The 24353-nt window shown below is 35.9% G+C and overlaps 1 protein-coding gene across 2 annotated transcripts in view; it reads right to left on the bottom strand.

Moving 5' to 3' along the window:
- Positions 1 to 14488, bottom strand: part of LOC145686078 (methionine synthase-like) — a 127420-nt gene extending 112932 nt beyond the window's left edge. The window contains exon 1 of one of the 2 annotated variants that reach the window (XM_081759000.1): positions 14302 to 14488. In XM_081759000.1, coding sequence (XP_081615126.1) covers positions 14302 to 14392 — 91 coding nt within the window. In that variant the 5' untranslated portion in view covers positions 14393 to 14488. The remainder of the gene's footprint in view (positions 1 to 14301) is intronic. The other variant, XM_081758999.1, reaches the window with a different exon arrangement.
- Between the last annotated feature and the right edge of the window lie 9865 nt (positions 14489 to 24353).

The raw sequence follows: 24353 nt of genomic DNA, 5'->3' as shown, positions 1-24353 counted from the left end.
CGGTACTCCAAGCTCTGTAAGAACGTTGTATAATGTTTCTCTCCTAACCGAGTCGTAAGCCTTTCTAAAATCAATAAATAGTTGATGTACCGGGGTATTGTATTCCCACTTCTTTTCGAGTATTTGGCGAATGGTAAATATTTGGTCGGTAGTTGATCGATTTCGTCTAAATCCGCACTGATAATTAATTTACATTATGAAGTTAATATTGTGGATAGCTATTATCCCAAATAATCAAGTTTAACTTTAGTTGTTCCTAACTTTCGTATTAACATACTAATATTATTACAGTTATTTAACTATAAATACCTGCCACACATTATTTGCGCCACAATTGCCTCACGAGATTTTGAGAACGAGAGGATCTAGCCTGTCACAAGTGTCATTTATTCCTAGGGCTGTCAGATCTCCAAGCGCCACCCGCAGTGCCCGGATTTAAAATACATTTTACAAGTGAGTGAACTAAATCCACAGGTTTAAATATTAAGTTACTATAATTAATTAATTATATATGCTATTTTGTGCTTTATGATCTATGTTGTACTTAGTTTTGTCTACAAGGATTATACTTATATTCGAACAAAACGCTACATTTAAATTCTTTCCATTGTTGAGAGTGTATTATTGCGCGGCACCATCACTGTTTTTACTCAATTATATGACAAAGGTGAAGTTTAAATCAGTTTCGATGGAAATGTATAGTGAATTTTGTTCTTAAACCTATAATAGAGAAGAAGAGATGGCGCTGTGATGAATAACTGTTTGAGAGCTTTGCTCTCGCTATTTTCTTAAAAAAATTTTACTCTTTACAATTTTTACTTTTGACAATTTAAATCTTTGATACAATTTTCATACACTGTGTTACATTTTCCACGAATACATGCGCCGTTTCTCCCTTTTACTTACAGTGACAATGTGAACAACATTTTTACTTAAAACAGGCAATTTCGACTATCTTCGCACGTGCCATTTTCGTACATGTATTTATTTAAGACAATTTTTAGAGACATAGCCAACCAGGCTGTTAGAGCTGCGGCTTATAAATATAATAATACCTTGCAAGAGGTTCAAGACAAGACAAATCTATAATATTAGCACTGGCAGGAAGGGCAAGAATAACTACAAATTATGGAGTTTTTTTTTTTTTTTTTTTTTTTTTTTTTTTTTTTTTTTTTTTTTTTTTTTTGAGAAAGTAGACGTACCAAACTTGTTTAAAATAATGCAGTATATTCTTGCAATACTCGTCAGTAACATTACTGTCAAGCAAGTGTTTAGTGTAATGAAAGTTTTGTGCTCAGGTGATAGAAACAGAATGTGAGCAGAACTTGAGATGGATTAAATTTCTGTTCAGATGTACTTGAAAATGACGTCATCTTTTCCTTAAAACGGTTCTGGAAAATAGAATTTTCTTCAGCACCAAGGAGTTCTAAGAATATATGAATTATAAGGTAGGCGTCTACAATCTACCTTTAATCAATCAATTTAATATTTTATGCTATTTTCACTTAGTTTCGTACAGTATACGTTTGGTTAGTAGCAATGATAATGTTCAAGTCCCAGTTCAATCCGGAGAGTGATTCCCGGCATCTGTACATCTGGAAGGAACCATGGATACGTTACGGTTACTCCATTTCTGTGAAGCGAAATTGTTATGTTGTGTCGGGATTAGTCTGAGATGGAATTGTGTTAGGGGCACGGATACCCCTGCATATATTTCCGGTGAGTACTTTGACGGGTACTATTTATCGGGACGTCAATCTTTCATAACACATGCGGTTCTTTCGTCGTGCATAAAAGTCTAAATTTCTTCTAAAAACGATAATGCCCGTCCACAGAGTCAGGGTTCCGACCAAGGATGTTATAAAATAGAGGATCTGCCCATATGTATCTTCATCCTATTAAATCAATGAAACCAAAAAACAACCGAGCATCGGGACGGCTGATTGACTACTCTCGTTTTCACCATCGTCTGATTCGCTACTTTCGTTTCCGCCATGATTGTTAGCTCAAAACATTGCGATCTTATTGGGCGGAGTGGGCAGAGTAAAGGTGGCGAAACTGTGACGTATGGTTTCAATATTTTGTAGTAAAGGCAGATCCTCTATTTTATAACATCCTTGGTTCCCACTTATTTTGCGAGCACGAGTTCCTGACTTTCCAAGATCTATATTAATATAATATATTTAAAAAAAACAAACAAAAAAAAACTATATTTTCTCCGAGCAGGCGTTCCTCATCCACTATGCAAGTACTATGAATCTAGTGTGTACGTAGGTAGAGAGGTTTTGTAAACCAAACTATCTTATTTTACAAATTATCTCCTACAAATTGGTCACGTAAGGCCTAAAGAGAAACGGGATTCCATGAAATAAAAATCTACACTTAAATTTCCTTATTTTTTTTTTTTTTTCAGCTTTTGGTGAAATTTCCCAACACAAGGGTATAACGCGTTTAAAGTGGCCACCGCGCTCTCTGAATTTTAATCCTATCGAGCATATCTAGTACACCCTTGGACGTGGGATTACAACCCAAAATTCCCAATTCTACATGAACTCAAATGGGTCTTGTGCACAGTAGGATGCATCACTACAAGAACTGCCGGATGGTCTCCACAGTTTGGGAACATGCTGTGAACCTTCTATAGCTATTCGAGGTGACTACACCCTATACTGATAATGTCAAACGGGACAGATGTGTAATCGATAAGATGAACTCTCATGTAGCGGTGTCATACAGCATCATTTGCTGTGTTCTGTCATTTGATCTTCAGCATGGTCCTTGCTTATCTCTCTCTCTATCTCATGGTCGATTCCGCAGGACCATGTCTTCATTCATGTATCAATTTCTCATGGTGCCCCTGAACTTGTGGGTAAACCACACAATGGATATACTTGTTTTAAACCTTTAATTGCAAGAGAGTCAAGTCAATATTAAAGATGGACCCCAATAATCAGTATGTAATTGCTGAATTTTCGGTCGTTTTGGTTTCAACCTTCTTCTGATTCATCTAGCTGAGGATGGGTTAAGGTTTAGAAAGTTTTAGGTACGTATGAGAGGGACAAGCTCTAAGTTTTACAATAGATTTGTAATGGTCCTCTTTACTTTACCGTCATTTTCTCCTTTTTTTCTTTCTCTCTTCCGTGACATAAAAATGAATTGTTATCATGTTCCAGTATTTTTCAATATTAAACCACACCACTTTACCTGAAAAACTAATTGTAGTATAACTTGATTATGAAAACCTCTAAATGTAGTAATAAATGATTATTTAAAAAAAAAAAAAAAACTCTTTCATTGAAATGTTTGATTATGTTTCTCTATAATGTCATTCAAGGTCTTATTTAGATTATGCTTTTCTATATCGAAAAGGGATTCGTTATGTGAATGTAGTGTGATTCGTAAGTGTTCTTTTAATTTGTGATTCATATTCATTCAAGATTTCTTAATTTTTAACTACAGTAGAATTCCTCTCAAACGTTCTCAAAGGCTAGATAGATGGTTATCAATTACCTAAATTCTCTATAGACTTCATAGACGTGCGCAACGTGGGTGCCATGGGTGCCTTGGCACTCCCATTAGACAAACTTTTCTATGTAGAATTATTACAAACTAAGAATAGATTACGTGTAAATTATTTCCCGTCTGCATGTGTGCCGTACGTCGCCGACGCAGCATCGGGTGCAATGACACTATATTTTCTTAGGGTAACGGGGCGGGGGGAGAGGACGACATTCCATATGGTGATACTTTAGATCTGGCACCCACATTCCCAATGTCCTGCGCACGCTAGTTATAGACTCTTTAACCCTTGTTTTTATACTCCTTTTTGTCATCCCGATGTGCATGCCTGCCATTTACTTTAGGCAACATCCTTTTTTTCAAGGAGTCTCACTAACCAAAACTCCTTTACGTAGCATTTTTTCTGTCTATCCATGTGTCCGTTCATCTAGGGACAAAAAAAGTACCATTCTTAAGACGGGCTATTCTGAATCCGCTCCCAAATCTCTTGTCATATCCACTCACCAGGATGTCTACAAGTTCTCCAAATTTCTTGACGATTTTACAGATTTTCTTGACCAAGTACTACAATATATATATTTTAATCCTCTACGAATGACCGGTTAAGATGAACACTGAAAGTATTTTACACTTTTGTCTTAGCAACTTGTAATTAATAAAGACTGCACATCTAATTTATCTTATCATCTCAGTGTTACCTAGACACTAACTTTCATCCTGGATGGGGTATGGTTTTATTTATTATTGTGTCATAATTAACACTTTCACTTACGAGACACTCGTAAGAAGCTATTCGCCATTACATCTGGTGAAAGACAAGAGGTCCCTTTAACAATTCTGCAGGCCAATGGGTACTTTTCAACCAGTTTCTTGAATACAGTGATCAAAAATTCTCTCAACTGGTTCCGAAATGAGAAAATCTCCAGATCTTTTCAAACTTTGCAAGCAGTAGAAGCACCAAAACCAACATCTACATCCTGAGCCATTTGATATTGGACGGATTTCTCAAGGCAATGATAGTGAGCTTTCTGGCGTTGTTTATGCCATTCAAGACATTTTTGTGAATGACTGGTTGAAATACTGTACAATTCCCTGTACATGAATGGCGGAAGTGAACCATTAGACTGAAATATGGCAAGAAAAGGCTCCAACTCAAGTGCAAGTGACTGAAGAAACTTAAGTTTCGCAACTAAAAGCTGATCCCGCAGAAATTATTGTACCTTTTCTTAGTTTGAGGGGGCTTTTTTTAGACACCACTCACATACTTCCTAAGAAGTGTGATAATTTCTAAGATTCATTTAATGACTTTCGAGTTTTCCAGCCACATGACTGCACAAAACTTTAAAGGTGTGTGTAATCTGCTCGTCTGTAAGGAAAATCATTGAAATAGAACGAAGAAACTCATGAAGTGACCACCCAATCTTGTATGAGCAGTTTTGTCGGATCCATGTACAATATGCAAAGAACATGTTCAAACGCCAAAAATGTCTGGCTGATCTGGAACATCCGCTTCAATTTTGAGGCGTTCTTTCAAATCACGCAAACATTTTATGTTCATATTGGGAAAGTCCATTGCAAATTCTTGACCTACCGTACCTTTTTCTTGACTTTTCTTGACCTAGAGTGTGATTTCTTGAATTTTCCTCGACTTTCTTGACCTGTAGACACGCTGACTCACTCATTTCAACCGTAAAATTATAATTTTTATGACAGACTGCTTTTAATCGCTAAAGAAAAGTTAAAGATTTTGGTACTGATGTAGTTTTGGCTCACCACATTTTGGAAGATTTACAGATAAAATTTAATACTTTGCATGAAAAGGCATAATTATAAGGAACAATTTTTAGCAGGTGACAGAATTAAATACAATGTAATACAGCTGTATTTTAGATTTATAGCTGAAAGGTTTCTACTGCAAAATCTTTACAAGAGCATTACGACAGATGAAATAAGTGAGTGCATACAAAAGGTGACTATATTACATGATATTTTCCACCGGCGGTGTATTTATACACGGTGTACAGAAGCTGTATTTCCTGGTTACAAGTGCGGAGTTATTAGTGTGAAACCATAAAAGTGCTATTGAAACTCGTATCACTGCCAAAACCCACTTCTTTTTATTAGCCTCACTGACGCGCCTGCTCCCTTCGGACGCAACCCCGCGCGGGCCATCCAGCTTCGCCCTACTCTGGACTGATACCCTTCGTGCTTTTTAGTAGCTATCTAGCAAAAGTTGGTTTGTAGGTTGTGAACAGCAGAGTTTCCTCTGTTGTTCATCTGCATTTTGATATGCAGATACGTGCACATTTAATTATCAAAATATAAATTTGATACTGTAGACTATTGCGATTTAATTAATTAAATTATTATTTTAAATAATTTGAAGGATTAGTTAGGTACCACACAGTGACATACGGCAGTATTACTACAGTATGTAGATGAACTAAATTGTTATTTTGTTATATATATTTATATTTGGCTATACGCCCTGGGTCAGTACATTTTAAATTGTTTGACATTTATTGAAGAAGAATCTGGATTGGATTTGAATGTTACTTCAGCAATAAGGAGACAAAGGAGGATATTAGTATACGAAATAAAACCTAACTTTGGATATTGAATACATGATAGAACGTGAAAGTTACAGAGAGCTAGAAACAGAGTTTTTTCTTTCTCTGGCGTACAGTTTATTCTGAACATCTGAAATCAATGTTTCTAACTACGAATTCACCAGATAGCCAGGTTGTCTGTAGATTAGAAGAAGAGTAAAATACTTCAGCATACTGGGACAGCAGCAAGGAAAAGAAGTAGGGGCTGTGAGGCACTTCTCCCTTCTTTGCTTTATGCTTTGTTTCCTACACATATATATATTTTAGCAAAGAACTTCTCAACCTTTGGGGTTGGATTGAAGGGTCATTCACCTTTTCCGGAACAATGTGGCCCCCTCCTGCACTCATATTATCACTGGAAGTAACGACCTCTCTAGCTAGTTTGCGGAACGTGGCTTCCTTTTTCCCAGGATGCACTGCGTCTTTGAAAATTTGTATTATAATTTGACTCATTTTATTGTTAAAAATATTAATACTGTCGCATCTCACTGACATGTTCTTAAAACTGTACGCAAGTTCATAAAACTATTTATTATCGTGGTTCCTTCCGCTAGAGTAATTTTATTCCTCTATTGTCAAAATTATTTCTGCAGTCTGCAGAAACTCTCACCAAATCTCTCTGGGGGGAGTGTCTATGTTTTGAAAGGGCAGACGATACTCGTTGTCAACTGGAAATATTATGTTAGCAGCTACATAAAGGGATGTCATGCTTTGTATCTTGTTTAATGCGTATATACGTTATTTTGATTATATTATAGTATGGATTATGTTTCATCAACCTGTTATAATAATCTTTTGTACATAACAAACTTTGCGGCTTCAGCGGGTTAGAAGAGTGTTTCTCTTTTTCCCCGTTCTCTTAGCAGAGGGCAGCACCTCTTGAGAGTGCTGGGAGGATATAGCTACATCTGTAAATTTTGCACATAAGGTTGTGATTAAATGAAATTTTCAAGGTTAAAACTTCAGTGTTTTGAATAATATTTCATATCTCTGTAAACTACAAAGAATGAGGATTTACATGATCTATTCGGCACTACTCTCCGATGAATGTGGATTAAGTTACAATTAAATATATTTGTATGTTTTAAAATGTCATTGTTCCAAAATGGCAAGGAACCACCCACAGGGAACCCCTCTGGTAGGGGTGGATATTTGAACCATGGAGTGGCTCTCTGACATGAGTGGCCAAGAGAAAAGAGACTTGTAAAGAGCGGGGGAAAGAAAGACAGTTGAAATTTCGCGACGGAAGACATCACCACAGCGGGTGTATTGTCCTCAATTTTTGAGACTTTTTCTCACGGCGTGATTTTTTTTTTTTTTTTTTTTTTTTTTTTTTTTTTTTTTTGTATCTTCCGTCAGAATTACCGCTACCATGTTTTGCATTGTAATTAATGTAGTGAATGGAACGAATAGGAACCTATAAAAGATATATATTAAGAGTTATATTAAGTAGTAGCAAGTGCTGTTTTACTAGAAATAACACCCTCGATTATTAGTGGCATAAGCATATAAGTATATTCACATACTTCAACATGGTAGTAGTGACGTTTGGACTGTGTGATACTATTGTGTGAAAACAACACCTGAAGATTATTTTTATTTCTCAGGTTTCGATCCAAAAAAGGAGAAGAATTTCTCGTGGTTACCGCATATAATAATAATAACTAAAAAAAAAAAAAAATACAGTATTTAGTTCTACCAATCAGGTGAGAAGTGCGTCGGAAGTGTTTCGTCTCGACCAAGATAACAAGACAACGAAAAATAATCATCTGCAATGGTATCAATCCACGATGGTTAAATTGTGACATGGGAAACTTTATGTCCAATGCCATTTACCAGTAAACTAGTTTCCAGTCGAAGTAGTTCGTGGTAAGACTAAAGTAGTTTAGCTATTCGAGACAACAGTGGGTTGATGCATCTTCTTGGCTAGTAGAGACTGTATGGAGGACTACATAGTTCAAACACAGACTTAGAGTTCTAATGTAACGGTAAGCAGTCCAGCCACAAACTGTATACCTATATCAATGGCTTCATCTCGCATACGCAGTGTAGCATTTCTGCAGCTTTGTTCAAGTGGACATCCGGATACTAGGAACAGTGGACAGTGAATTTGTGTCTAAATTCAACAGAGAAAATTTTAACTTTTTTTTCTTTTTTTGAAAGCAAGAAATGTCATTAACTTTTCTCTTAAAGTGCATAGGAGTGTGCATATTTTAAAGAAACAGTTTGTATGTTTTAGTGGGAACATACATCTCAACTACAAAGTAGTGAGGTTAATTCACCGTGCTGTAATTAATCATACAAGTTAAGTGTTATGTAAGTGGTGCACCGCATTATTGAGTGTGTATAGTTATAGATCAGGGTTTTGCGTGTGTGTGTGTGTTCGTGCATTCTCGAAATAAATGGTACTCATTCTTAGCAGTTTGGAGGTTACTTCTATCCCAGTGTGGTAAGTAATAAAATGATCTCTGCCATAAATACATGTACTTTTCTTTCAGAAAGGATGGTGTGAGTTTCCACTTAGGTTTCAGAAATCACTGCTACCTCCTGCAGTTGGGGCTAGGAGGAGTTGATGCCCATAGAACCAGATCAAATCTCTAGTTGGTAAGAGGAAATTGAGATTTCTACGTCGTACTGTACCTTCTCAGATTCTACACAACGGAGGCTGTAGAGTTAGTTTTTTTTTTTTTTTTTTTTTTTTTCGTTGAGATTTGTCTTATGACACTTCCTACCTCTTACATATTAGCCTAGCTGGAATCAACTGGAGATCATGGTTAAGAGTAACATACCCTGAGATAAGATATTTTCGTTATGCTGGAAGGATAGAGCCTTTTCAGGCTGTGGTGGCTCTTGAGGGAAGTCAAAGTACATGGCCTCTCTCCATTGAACAACAGTTCTATTATTATTATCGTAACTGTTATTATTATTCTCATTTGTCTCCCACCACTACACAAGTCCTTCACAAGGTTTTGCACTGTAGTTTTTATACCACACATCTAGGAGCCATATTTATACGCAAATCGTAAAAGAATTTTTCAACAAGCACTTCTGTCGGCCCCTTGAATCGTATCTATGTCATGCCAAACCAGACTTTTTTTTATCGCCCATAGGAAATCTTTTAGGGGACAATAAAAAGGAAATTAGTGAACTATAATTTTTCAACAATTCTTCTTAGTGGTGCGCCAAAAGTAAACCAGTACAATTTTTCTTTTTAATCTGACAGACTATTCTTTCTGTTCGTCTCAGTTTTCTTCAATATGTCAAAATTATTTTATTGGGTTAATTTTACAATGCCCGCTCCAGCTGGTATACTCACTCAGAAACGAGGAATTAAACTTATACTCTATTAATTTCATGAAAATAGGTCAAAACTTTCCTAAACTTAAGCTAAGCCGTTCCTACTCCTACCCTACTTATCTCTATCTTACTCTACTTTACCCTACCCTTTCCTCCTTTTAAAGTGGCCCTACTAGAGATGTGGGTCGGGTAAATACCCAGTGGGTAGGTAAATAAAAAATGGGTATTTACCCCTTTTGTATTTACCTACCCAAAAAAATGGGTATTTTACGAAAGTTCAATTATTATGAAGTTTTAAGATTTGTTAACCATACTGGCAACGTTTTTCTGTTTTTTGGGGTCTTTCGAGCGTGATGTCCCATGCATTCACTATAAATATGCAAAATAATAACCAATTTACCCAATTCAGGTACAGGCGGGTTTACAGGCGCACCAGCGGTACAATTTTGGATATTATATGTTATTCTAGGTTAAAGCGATATCTAAAATCTATTTTTATTAAAAATAATTTTTCTCGAAGAACTTCATAGGTAAAGAGGAAATCAAAATATTGAATCGAATGTTTTGAAAGGGGGAAATGGTGGGGGTGAGTTGTTACATTTTTCAGACGAAGCCCTCGTGTACACCTATATGTACATCAAAGTTTGATCAACGTCGATCAAGCCAATCTTGAGAAATAATTCACACCACATTTCCGATTTTACTTCATCGCTCACGAACAAATCAGATTGAGAATCAGAATCACGAGTTGAAACTTAAGGGATTAATGTATTTTCGGGGTACCTACATTACCACCCACTTGTCGTCTCAAGATTGATCTTGGGCTATTTTACTATACTTATCCAACTATTCCCTTTCTTCGCCAAGGTGTGAACGGCTATTAAACTTGGATTAGTTTCACACCAAGACTTAAAAAAATAATAAATCGTAGTAAGACTTCAAGTCTTAGATTGTCCAAGCATAAAAATAATATATAAACCCTCTTTGTTGAATCATTGTGGGACAGCCCCAGTTTTAAATGTAAAGTCTGCAATACGCTACCAATTTTCAAGAACCCTATCAAGTTATTGTGTATTTTCATTTGAGAACAGATGTTTTGATACTCCTTCAATCCAAGAGTGTTTCCTGAAACGTGAAATTTTAAAATTCTCAGGAATGTTTCACAGAAAATAACTCAGACACACAAATAAGAGATAAACGAAAACTGGATCATGGATATAAAGCATTACATCTCAGAGGCTATAACTAAAAGAGACCCAAAATTATCAAAATCTTTCCGAGTCGAATATTATAGACTTCAAGTTTATCATGAAAAAAAAGTGTGCCTTAGGTCTACTAGTTTCGAACTCAAAAGGACATTTAGTTTTATCATCAAAGGAGAAAGTGAGTTCGATATACTTGATGTAGTCGCATTTATTATATGAAAATATGCTGAAGCAAAAAATATTACATCAATTGAACGAGTGAGTTGAAAAAGGTACACATTCCAAAAAATAGGCAAGCTAAACTGGGATGGTTATATTCATTTTATATGTACCTACACCGCTTGAGAGGAACAAGGAACGCATTCATTAATTTTAGGTCCTCTTTACTGAAGTCTACGGGAACGTATGTGTGAAAAATCGAAGATATTTCTGGAATGTGTTCATGTTTCCACCCAGTGTTTGAAAGTTGAGGTTTTTGGAATATGTCCCTTTTTCAACTCACTCATTCAATTTCCATCAAATGTACAAGCTTTTCTTAACTTTTATGGCTTCTTAGGTTCAACGTTACTGTTTAGGAGTTTTGATATAATCTTAATATTAATATTTCTTAAAACAAATATCGACGTATGGAATGTTATCGAAGTCTTACAGGAAGTGTTGAACGAAAGCATTGCCACAGCGATCTTTGTTAGTGGGTGTTCTCTGTCACTTGTTGATCACTCTTTGTGGATTGAATTTTTTAAAGAAAATTCGTCCTTCGTATGCTCTCCCATCAAGGTATCGCCTGGTTACGAGTTACTTGGATGCTCTACACAGTGAAATGCAAGGGGAAGTTAAAATAAAGTCAGAGGAATTCTCCAAATCTACATTTACAGTGTGACGGTTGGACTAACTTGAGAAATGAATCTATCACTTATTTCGTAATTTCAAAGTTTGAACCTGTTTTTGTTGATTTTGCGTTGTCGAAAGATGCACATTGCTTGTCTGAAGAGATTATGAATGTTCTGTAAACAATATAACCCTAAAAAAACAGTAATCATAGGAGAGAAAGCGTATAACATGAGAGTAGCTTTTATATTAGTAAAACAGAAGTATCCTAATATAGTATCTTTGGGTTGTCTTGCTCATCTCCATTTGCTTTGTTCTGACATCCTCGGATGTCCTTCGGTAAAGACATTACTGGGAAGTGTAACTGATGTTGTTAATACAAACATAGACATCACTTGCAAGCACTATTTACACAAATCTCAAGGGAGAAAAGGGTTACAATTTCGTTAAAGTTGCTTGGAAAAACAAGATGGGGAAGCCATTTACACTGCCTCCAAAGTTTGCTTGTCAATAAAACTAGGCTTCAGACGCTCGTTGTGAGTGAGGAATTGTCGTCATTACCTTGAGAAATCAAGAAAAGAATGGTTGATTATGTATTCTGGGTTTGTATTGAAAACCTTGCACCCATTTTGAAACCTGTAGTGGATTTAATTAATTGCTTCGAGTAAAATAAGCCTCAGATGCACTCAAAATTCCAGAGCCTTCATCAAACTCTGACAGAACAGTTACCATCGTCAATCCTTTCAAAAACAGAAGAGCAATCAATAATGGAAAAATTTAAAGAATTAAGTGAATTCGGCTTGGGTCCAATTCATCTGGCTGCAGACTCTGAAGAATTGCTTGATGAAGTAAACTTCGTTTGTGAAGTTGGAAAACAAATTGGGTTGAATTCTGTTTTACTGAAAGCACATTTGACTGACTACAGGGACAAGGAAGGAATATGGGCAAGGAAGCTTTTGTGGGACGGAGTGGAACAAATGACCTCAATACTTTGGTGGAGAGGGTTTCGAGGCATCTCTGAATTAGCTGATGTCGCCATTCGAATCCTTAGTGCTCCTGTTGCATCTGCTGCCACAGAAAGAACTCTCTCTACATTTAATTGGACCATAGTAAAACAATAAATTGTTTATCATCCGAGAGGGCAGAGAAACTAAGATATCTTTCATATAATTGGAAGCTTTTAAATAAGAAATTACCTGAAGTTTCACGGATGCAACATTCAAAACCAGTGTCTTTAAGGAAGAAGTCACCAGCTGTTGGCATGGAACAGAACAAAACACCAGAGACATTGGAAGGAAACTAATAACATTGGAACATTATTAATAATTCATTTATCGCAATTAATGACTTTGGTAAACCTAAGGAAAAGTGGTTGTTCATTTTAGTTGATCCCACTGTTACTTAAATAGTTTAGTTAGTGTGCTCATCGGTGATTTGAAAAACTGGTGAAGGTATTGAAAGATAAAAGATGTGCCAGATCGAGAAAAATGGAGAAAGCAATTTCATCAAACGCGGACCTAGAGAACAACTTAAATTCCGTGCCATTAATACCAGGAGCTGCTGGCAGACAGAATACTTCATAATAGTATATGATTAGTTTGGTGGCAACTGACTTCACTTTCTTTGGCCATCGTCATGTTCTGTCATAAATTTTATACTTTCGTGTTGGTTTGATCCACTATTGAATTCTATACCGTGCAACTGATTGGACGCCTCAGGGGCACACTAAGGTAAGAATTTACGGGGTAGAGTGGACAATTATTTTCCGCAAAGGGTAATAGAAGGAAATTTAGTGTAAGTAGAAAGAAAATAACTAGAAAATCCGTACTGTGTTACTTAATAAATATCAAATTCATTCTTTAATCGCAAAAAAAAAAAAAAAAATGATTATTTTACTGATTATTTAGTGCTCCTGTTGCAGGTGATACAAATGACCATTATATTTTTCATTGAGAACAATAAAATTCATTTATTGCCAATTGAAACACAAAATACCCACTAAAATACCAATTTTGGGTAAATTCCCGGGTATTTACCCGTTGAAATAAATACCCAGGTATTTTACATCCCTAGGCCCTACTTATCGATTCGTAGCTGGAGCGTGCATTGTAAAGTAAAGCCGCGTCAGTTCCCGAAGGAGCTGGACGCTCATACTTTTAGGGATTATTCATTGAGTATCTACGAACTTACTAAGGGGGTAACAAAGCGACTTTGATTTACTTATCGACTAATACGAAAATAAAAAATAACGTACCTGTACTTTATATCTGCATGTGTAGTGCCCTTGTACTTTATCTATGACTATCCCCTTGGTAAGTTCGTAGATACTCAATGAATAATCCAGGGGCGTCATTTCAGACTTTGCTTGGGGGGGGGCAAGAGCACCACCGACATAAGAATTTCACGTTTTGTACTAGTTTATTAGTAGGCAATGATTAAAGTATATGCATTCCTCAAACTCTTGGGGGGGCAATTGCCCCCTCTTGCCCCCCCCTAAATGACGCCCCTGGAATAATCCCTAAAAGTATGAGCGTCCAGCTCCTTCGGGAACTGACGCGGCTTTACGTATCCCCTTTTTATTTTTTGAGGTAGAAGAAATTAAAAAGTTCCCGGCACAAGTGGACAAAAACATGTAATGTAATGAACTATGCAGATTGAATTCTAATTTTTAAGTTTATTTGCCTGTGGAAGTTTTATGTCACGTAATCTACCCGCTAATTAACCTCATACACGTCGGCATGATTGTTGTCACAAAACTTTTGATGATCTCAAAAGCAATTCTGTTAACTGTCTTACTCTCTGTTTATTAATAAATAATAATAAAAAAGTAAAATTTCGTTTACCTGCTTTTAAAGAAGAAGCCATTTTTACAATATACGTTACACAATTATTACAGAAAAAAATCCTTAATCGCCACCACTTGTAACCATTCATAGAAACCACATGATTGCCAGTAGTATCAATAATGTCAAAATTACTAGAGAATGTTTGTTTTCATTTTCCACGCTTACAACATTCAGGTTCAGGTTCAGGTTCAAGGTATTTTCCTTCCTTCTCTTCGGAAGTTTGGATCCTGGAAAAAAAAGAAAAAAAAAGTAAGTACTGTTTTTTTTGTTTTTTTTCATTTAACGTTTTCCATTTTCTTTTTCCACCAAAATTCAAGAAGTTCTTTGGTTTTTTCCATTTCTTTCTCACTTAGTTCCCTTCCATTTACATTAAAGCCTAGCCTCCAAGCTAATTTAACCAAATTTCCTTCCTCTTTCATTTCATCAATCCATTTCCATTTTTCCCTGATTTTTTGGGTTTCTTCACATTTTAACAATATGTGTTCTAATGTTTCATCTTCTTTAAAACATAATTGACATTTTTCATTCACTTCTTTAAATTTTTTCAGTCTTACCCCTGTTTCAAGGCTCCCTGACCTGGCTTTGAAAAGTAAAATGCTTCCTAAATCATTGTTCATGTAATTTATTTTCTCATAACTCTTTTTATGTGTGTATATTCCTTTTAAACTGCTCTTCTTAACAACTTCTTCATACCACTTTTCCTGCGCTTTCTCTTTAAATGTTTTTTCTGTGATTTTTTCCCAATTTTTATAATTTTCTTCTCTATGCCAGCGGGTAGTTTGATCATACTTTCTTTCTAATTTCCTAACTCTCCTAAACCATTTCGTGTTCTCCCCTTTTCTCATATGTTTAGTGGCCTCATGCACCACTTTTACTAATCTTGTTTCTTCCATAAATTTTAATCTTCCAAGATATTTTACTTTACTCACACCTTCTCTTTTTTCAAAATCACTCCATCCCATTTCTCCTGTTATTGTTACATTTGCACTTAATTTATTTGCTCCTAGGGCAAACCTTCCTATTTGATTTTGTGCTTGTTGTAAAATACTCCTGGTTTTTTCCGTTAAAGTTATTACTTCATTTGCATATGTTAGCGCCGGTACTGCTACTTGTTTCCATAATATTCTTGATACCTCATATCTATTGTATGACCACATTGCTTTATTTTTTATAATTGCTGCATATTTTTGTACTTTATTTTTTAGTTTTTTTTTCATGTTCAACTAAGTATTGTTCTCCTTCCTCAAGTGTGATTCCTAAAAATTCTATTTTTTCAGTCCTGCTTATTTCTATGTTTCCTGCTTGTATATTTTTATCCTCTATGTCTCCACTAAAAACCATGAACTTGCTTTTTTCTTCATTTATTTTTAGACCAATTTCTTCTCCTTTCCTAACTACTGTTTCTAACATTTCCTTAATATCTTCTATATTATTACTCATCAGAGCCACATCGTCTGCAAATAGAGTGCCAGGGATTTTTCTTACTTTTTCTTTTCCTTGCAATCTTAATTCTAACCCTCTGTTTGTTTTAATCAATGCTTCTTCCACTTCATGTATGTATATCAGGAATAGAACTGGTGATAGAGGACATCCTTGTTTCAAACCTTTATTACTTTCTATCCATTTTGATTTTACGTTTCCCATTTCATATCTGTATTTGTTGTTCTTATATAATTCCTTAAGGAGCATAATAAATTTCTTTGATATTCCTATGTTTTCCATTACTTCCCATAATATCTTTCTCTTGACTGTATCATACGCCTTTTCAATATCTATAAATGCTACTATGAAATCTTCTTTTCTTTCTCTGCATATTTCTATCAGTTGTGTTATAATGTAGATGTTATCTGTTGTTCTTCTATCTGTTCTGAATCCATTTTGTAACTCACTTAAAATTTTGTTTTTCTCTAGCCAGTTCATTAGACTATCTCTTAGAATAATTGCAAAAAACTTATATACGCAGCTGGTAATCGCTATTGGTCTATAATTTTTTATATCATGTTTATCTCTACCTTTTCCTTTATATATTAACTTAATCTTCGTTTGCTTCCAACTTGGAGGAATGGTTCTTGACTCAAGCATATTATTCATAATATTCTTTAAACTTTCCAAATATTTATTATCTAAGTTTATTAACATCTCATTTGACACCTCATCTGTTCCTGTTGCTTTTCCTCTTCTTAGCTTTTTCCTAGCCTTCTCTATTTCCATATTCTCAATATCATTAGTTAAGTCCTGACTTTCTTCTTCTGCACTCTCATTACTCATTTTTGCTAATTTATTTGTTTCATTTTTCGGTTCTTCACAATTTTGCTTCATCGCCCAATCTGTTAAGTACGCCTCAATTTCCGTCCTGTCCTTCATTATTTGCCCCTTTTCATTTCTAAGAATAATTTCTTTTTCTGTTTCGTTTTGCTTTTGTCTAACATATCTCCAGAATCTTTTCCCTGCTTCTCTCCCTCCTGACTTAATTTCCTCTGCTATTTCTTCATTGAAATTTCTAATTTCTTTCATTTTAGCTATGTGTGCATCTTTCTTGCTGTTTATATATTCGTTCCATGCTTGAATTACTTCTTCTTTCCCGATTTCTCCTTTCTTGAATTTCTTTAGTATTAGTCTGTGGGTTCGGCTTTTTTCTTTTCTTATATTAATTTTTGTTTCTGCACACACTATACGCAGTGTTGCCAAAGCGGTAAAACAAAAAGTCTCTAAATGAGAGATGAAAAGATCTAGCCAGTAGCTACATCTGAAATTTTCAGTTATTTGTTGGTAGGTATGCATGGATGTAAAATGATGAACTCAAATTACTCCCACTCCCCAAATATCTCATCCTGGGCTTAAGATTCCTGGCTACAGCAGGCCTGCCTTGTTCAAACCAAAATCAATCCTTGAATTCGTTTCGTGAATTAATCTTTTCTCAATATTTTCTGTTCCTTTGTTCGTATTTTGAAGGAGTAACGTCTTTTATGTTTTTATTGGAGGGAGAAGGGCAACGATACAGGTCGAGTTTCATACTTTTCATTAGTACGGCATACATGTATTATTTCCCATTTCACTTTAACACCATCTTCACTTTAAATCGCATTCCTTTCTATTATTGTTTTTAATGGAAGCTCGACAAGCAAATTAAAGGACGTTGAAGGTTTTAATGTTTCTCCAATAGAGAGCAAGAAATGAGTCAGGGTTTGCTATGAGGCAGGGACGTAGCTAAGTGGGGACACGGGGGGCACCGGCTTCCAAATCTCGGCGTGGCCCCCTCAAATATTTATTTAAAATTATATGTTACAAATTGTTTTTATCCGACAATAAATGATAAAGTTATCCACAGTAAACTGCTTCTAAGAAAAAGCTATTTAAAAAAAAAAAATAACAGGCTATTCCTTAAACGTTAAGTGAAAAGTAATAAGAGTATAAGATCAGCAACTTTGGTGGCTGGCGTCATCTTCGTTAATATTGGGAGTTCTTCCAGCTTTATAGTCGCCTTGAAGCACTAAGGGCTAGAAATCTGTGCGAATGCACTTTCTGTAACCGACTAAGGCAAAATTGAAAAGTCGATTTGACTCAGAGGCTAAGAAGATTCCACCCCATCCCCCTCATAAAGTCAGAGCATATCTCAAAATTTGGTTGATGTCAAGTCTGGGAATTTCACTCTGCAGGGAATACTTTGCACTCCCATTGAACATTTATAAAATATACATTTTTGGATTGTATAAGCGTGAGCTCCTTTACCAAAAATCCACGATTTCGCGAATTCAAAATATAGCCTTCTGAAATTTGGCCTTTTCGTGATTTTGAACTGATCTAGCTCTGAAACTATGCACTTTTTCCCACAGGTCCATAGGAACTTTCTGACTTATTTTGATGTGAGGAATAACCTGTTACAGTTCGTCGGTGTTGTTCATTAACACTATATATATATATATATATATATATATATATATATATATAATATGGGTTATTCCATTTGCAAATATGCTCCCTTAAACTCAGAACTCTGGCTACGTCTCTACTATGGGGGAGAAATTGTCCACCGACATAAGTTTTACTTTTTTTTATTAGTATATTAGTTTACAATTTATTTAAAACATGTGTTCATCAAATTCAGGGGCGAAATTTTCGCCAGCTCTCCCCAAATGATCACCCTGGTTGCATATTAACCCCTCTTCGTCACTTCCGTTGATTTAAAACAAGAGGGAGAGAGAGAGAGAGACAAGAAACATATATATATATATCAAAAGTGCTTCGGACTAAAAGCGTTTGATAGGTTAGAGAGAGGGTAAACACTTATTACAACAAGCTTTACAGTATACTTGACAGGGGTAAAAGTGGATCTAAAAAGGTAGGGGGACGCTAGGTCGCTGACGGCGTACATATATTTTGGAGGTGGGGGGACGGCATCCTCCCGCGTTCCCCTCACTTTTACCCCTGATACTAGGTAACGGCATGACGTCGCTGACGGCGTACATATATTTTGGAGGTAGGGGGACGCCATCCTCCCGCGTTCCCTCTCACTTTTACCCCTGATACTTGAACAAAATCGAAATGACATTAACTTATGTTCATCCAAACAACAACAACAGCAACAAAAAGTAACAACACAAAAGCTGGGGTGCCGAAACGTTTCTCGCCTAGGGCGTCTAGAATACCTAGACACGATCCTGATTACAAAAGGACAAGTTCGCAGCACAAAAGTAACTGTGCTGATTTGTAAGTAACTTGCTAACTCTTCACTTCAAAATCACAAAAAAAAAAAAGTCGCCATGGCCAGAAAAAATATTTTTCTTTCTATCTTGAAAGTTGAATCTCCTAAATTTAGCGCTTTTCTCCTCAAAATGCAGCACTGACTATATGGCACACGCTGTCTGGAAGCGGGAATAACGTGACATTCACGTGATTGACATCTATAGATATCAAAACAACCTCAATATACTCCGCCTACAGTAGGTCAAGAGCAAACAAGATAATAGGCGAGCATAGAGAACAGAGAATAATCAATATTTCCCATCATCCCTCTTTGCAATTAATCACTGAATATTATATCAAAGATTTATATGTTATGGATGGCAATGTCGTTCGCAGAATTTCATCAACTGAGGAGATTCAAACTAAATCTCATTCAGTACTAGGGATGGTACCGAGACCGAGACTAGTCTCGGTCTCGTCTCGGTATCGTCTCGAATTATCGAGACGAGACCGAGACCGAGACGGCATTTTATATATCGAGACGAGACCGAGACCGAGACGGCCTTTTATCTACCGAGACGAGACCGAGACCGAGACGGAGCTCTATAAATCGAGACGAGACCGAGACGAGACTTAGGTCAGTCTCGAAAGTCTCGGTCTCGTCTCGAATATTGATATAGACAACTATTAAGATTGACCTTTACTCAAAATTTCTTTCGTTGCTGTGTTAGGTAATATGGGAACAGTTGACTAATGTTCAGTGGCGTATTTAGGGGGTGGCTATCGGACTGAAGCCCCTCCCGAAATTGATCTGTGATCATTTTTTCGCATTGCACGTACAACACAAATATTTCTTACTCGTTCTCAAGCCTCTCCCGAAACAAAAACCACTGCTAATGTGTATAGTCATCTCCCTCTCTCAACACACACACACACACACACACACACACACATATATATATATATATATATATATATATATATATATATATATATATATATATATATATATATATATATATATATATATATATATATATATATATACCAGCGGATCCAGGATATGATCGATGGAGGGGCTAAACCATAGTTTGACATTTTATCCAGTGTAAAGAAAGAAGTAGGATTGAAGCCCATTTTATACAGTGTATAGCTGAGCGTCAAGGGGAGGTATAACCCCTTTAACACTCCCCTTGGATCCTCGCCTGTATATCATATCTAATATAAGTAAAATGAAGAGTTTGTCTGTGTGTCTGCGTGCCTGTCTTTCTGATTGCCTGTGTGCGACCTGGGGACCAGACGAGAGTCCAAGAGTTACGAAATTTGGGTGGCAAGTATCATGTCCCAGGCCTCAGACCAAGAAGAAGCGTTTTTTTTTTTTTTTTTTTTTAATTTTGAATCAGGAGGGACGTTTACCGGGACATGTAAAAGTAGTAGAAAATGACCGATATTAGTGTCGAATACATAGTTTTCGCAGTCGCTGAGATCAATGATGATACTTCCATTAGCGATGACTTTCAAAGTCAGCTACCAGTGCATGCGGGTCGTGGTTTACTTGCGGGGGAAAGGAGTACCGAGACGTAAAAATAATACAAAATGACCGATATTAGTGTCAAATAGTTTTCGCGTTTTCTGAGATCAATGGTGAAACTCCGATCGCATTAACTCCAAATTCACCTCATTCAGCTGCGGGCCGGAGTTCACAGGAGGGATACCGAGACATGTAAAAGTAATCCAAAATGGCCGATATTAGTGACAAGTGTATAGTTTTTGCGGTCGCTGAGATCAATGGTGTCACTTCCATTAGCGATGACTTTCAAATCCAGCTACCAGTGCATGCAGGCCGGGGTTCACCTTCTGTGGAGGGGGTACCGAGACATGTAAAAATAATACAAAATGACCGATATTAGTGTCAAATACATAGTTTTTGCGGTTGCTGAGATAGTGATACTCCCACAGGCCTTGACTTCCAAATACTGGTCCCATGCGAAAAATGGGTATTTCATCTAGTTATATATAATAGTCATATATATTAAAAATGCTGAAATTTTTTAACATGCTGTGTGAAATATGGAAAGCGAATTTCTTCTAGATACTCTGCAATACCATTAGATAAACAAGCAATGTTGCAAACGCAACATAAAGTTGTAATTTCTCAAATTGCACTACGTTTGATATTACATATTTCTGTCAGTTAATTTAGTTTAGTTCGTGGGTTTTCTTGTGGTTCTCCCGTTTCCTCCCACTCTCTTCATTCCACCACTTCATTTATCTCTCATCATCACAGTCTCCTTTAGCCTAACCGGCATAAACGTGAGACGTAAAACTCAAAAATTTCATTTCATTTTTTAAATGAGTTTAACGCCTCTTTCAGCAGCAAGGTTATATGAGACTGAACCTACTGATTAACGTTGAATCTAAACCACATGAGCTCCCGCCGGGAATCTAACCCGGGTCTCTCACGCCATAGGCTAACTGCTTAGCAACGAAAGAGCTCTTGTATTTCTAATTTAGATATTAAATTAAACCACAAAAGCACATATCTTATTCAGTGTAACAAAGGATAATACATATCACTAACATCAACATTTTGGAGATCTCTAATAACTGAAATGGCAGGAACATTATAACATTAGTGTTCAGTAGTTTTAATTACAACAAGTCGCAGTTACATTATTTTAAGAACTGTTGCGAACTTAAATAAATTGCTAAATATTATTATAAATATAGTGCAAATAACGTAGCTAAAGTGCAAAATATTTTAAAATTACACGTAATTTGTTTTATGGTGCAAGAATGTTTTCAAAACACGATGTTTTTCATAGTCTTTGGGCTACTTATAATGTTAATGTCATAGTTTTCGTTCCAGCAATACATGTAAAAGCAATTTGTAACTGAAATTAAACGTAACTGACAATTTTTCAGTAGCACTAGTTGTTCTCCCTAAGCCTTAGGCCTGCTGTATTTTTTTTAGATTAAAACACTGCTTTATTAAAATTTTAATTACACCCTAACTGCATTTCATTTGTTATAGTTTGACCATCGACCGCCTCACTCTCGATCCATACCATATAGCTATATGCAATTATTCAAAGACTTACAGTTAGTAATACACATTGTGTTGGTTTTTGTTTTGTTTTGTTTTAGTTTTACGTCTCACGATTATGCTAGGGCGGCTAAAGGAGACGTGGAGTTACTGATCATAGTGAAATCCGAAAAACTTCGGTCGTTGAACATTACCGCCACCGGGAATCGAACTCGGGACCATGCGAACCAAAATCAAGCGTACTAGCCATTACAGCAAATGGGAGTTCTTACATTATGTTGATTTAAATAATTGAGTCAGTGTTGCCAGATCCGAAGATCAAAAAATAGCGTGTCTGTGCTCCAAAAGTAGAGGATATGAAAGTAGAGGATATATAGAAATGAATTATTTGGCAACTAATGACTGGTACTAATGAAATAATGTTTAAAATAGACCGGAAACTGTGATGCACATATTGCAAGACGAAATTATGATCGATAGACGAAAACAATTTTAGATTGGATACCACGTGACAAAAACAGCCTAGGAAATGTCCGCATATAATAAATTGTGACAAAATCATTAACCACTGGGGACTAATCTGGAAAAGAATTACCCAGAGAAAACTTGGGAAGACTTCATCCAACAGAGGATTGATAATGCTTAATTATGATGATGGTGATGATTTTATATCGAGACCTCAGAGGTAACCTAAACCGTCATAATTTCGTAATTTTACAGGAGAAGCGAAAAACCGGTTCCTTAACTAAGATCTATAATACTGTTTTTCAAACTATACTAAGTAGTTACAAAGTAGTAAGATGGCTTTAGACTTACATTATTACACCACTAGAAAGAACATAATAAATTTAAAAAAAAGTATTCTAACTCAATTTGACCAAAAAATGACTTAACATAGTCTACCACTAATGTTCAGATATATATACTGTAAAGGTAAGGTAGGGTAAAATTGGATCCAAAATTTCACGAAAGTATACAGCGAAAAAAAAAAAAATATTTTTGACTATTTAATACTTCATGTTGCTGCAAAACTACGAAAATGAATACAAAAGAAAACTAGAAAGTGAAGAATCACTTGTTTTGGCGAGAGAGAGAAAATAGATACAGCTAGCTCGAATTACCTATATACTTATATAATATGTATGTTCATGTTTCGCAAGTAATTTTCAAATAATATAAAATTTCAACATAATGAACGCATGATTGGTTTTCTCGAATAAAGATCACATGCACCGCTAAGAGCTCAGGAATAAGCTTAATCTATGTTACGGCAGTTTATATACGTATGCCTATGTAATGCATTACAACTTTAGGAACTTGTATGAGAAACAGAATGTACTTAAATTTAGACGCGAACTATGCGAAACATCTGACTTTGAATCTAACTTGTTTCGTGATGCAACCCGAGGCCACACATAGCAAAGATGAGTGCCGTAGCTCCCACCACAAAGTTCAGGAATTTCGTGTTATAAGGTGTCAATTAAACACGTAGACGTGAAACGGTAATAAAGCATTTGATCAATTTTAAACAAAATATATTGTAGTAATAATTTACCCTATTTGTTCAGATAATGAACATTATATTATGTTTTTAAAATGACAGTCAAATCAGAATGTATTGGATAATAAATGAGAAATTGTAAAATTTCAATTTCGGTACGATTAAATACATTCATGCTGCTGTGTGTTGCGTTATCCGTTAGAATGTATTGAACAATTCTTATTCTAAGGAAGGAAATAAACTACTGTATAGTACTGAAGTTAATTTAATAGACTTTAATTGTATAGGCAATACTGAGGCCATATGAGAAAGTCTTTTGCTGAAAGTGAAATATGGCTTACTATTAGAATTTTATCCCAGATATGATATACCCACTGATGATTGAAACTGGAACACACGCATGGAAGGCAGCGCTAGCAAATTAGCTCTGAAGAAGTACACCATACTATAATTCTAAATCAAGAATAAGGCCAAAAATAAGAAGCAGAAACGACAGACTTTACAATAATAATACTTTTACAATTTTAATTTCACCTATTTATTTCGAGACTTTCGAGACGAGACCGAGACGAGACCGAGATTTGGCCCTCGAGACCGAGACCGAGATCGAGACAAGCATTTGTTGACCGAGACGAGACCGAGACCGAGACGACGATTTTTGACTCGAGACGAGACCGAGACCGAGACAGCTATTTTGAAACCGAGACGAGACCGAGACTGTACAAAGTCTCGTCTCGTCTCGTCTCGATACCATCCCTATTCAGTACAATTGTGATTTCTGTATGTATATACATGAGGCGCGTATCCAGAACTTTTTTG

This window comes from Thermobia domestica, chromosome 5, assembly GCF_964235325.1.
Source record: "Thermobia domestica chromosome 5, izTheDome1.hap1.1, whole genome shotgun sequence".
NCBI lineage: Eukaryota > Metazoa > Arthropoda > Insecta > Zygentoma > Lepismatidae > Thermobia > Thermobia domestica.
The sequence above is the reverse complement of the archived record's forward strand: the minus strand, read 5'-3'. Positions and strand labels throughout refer to the sequence as shown.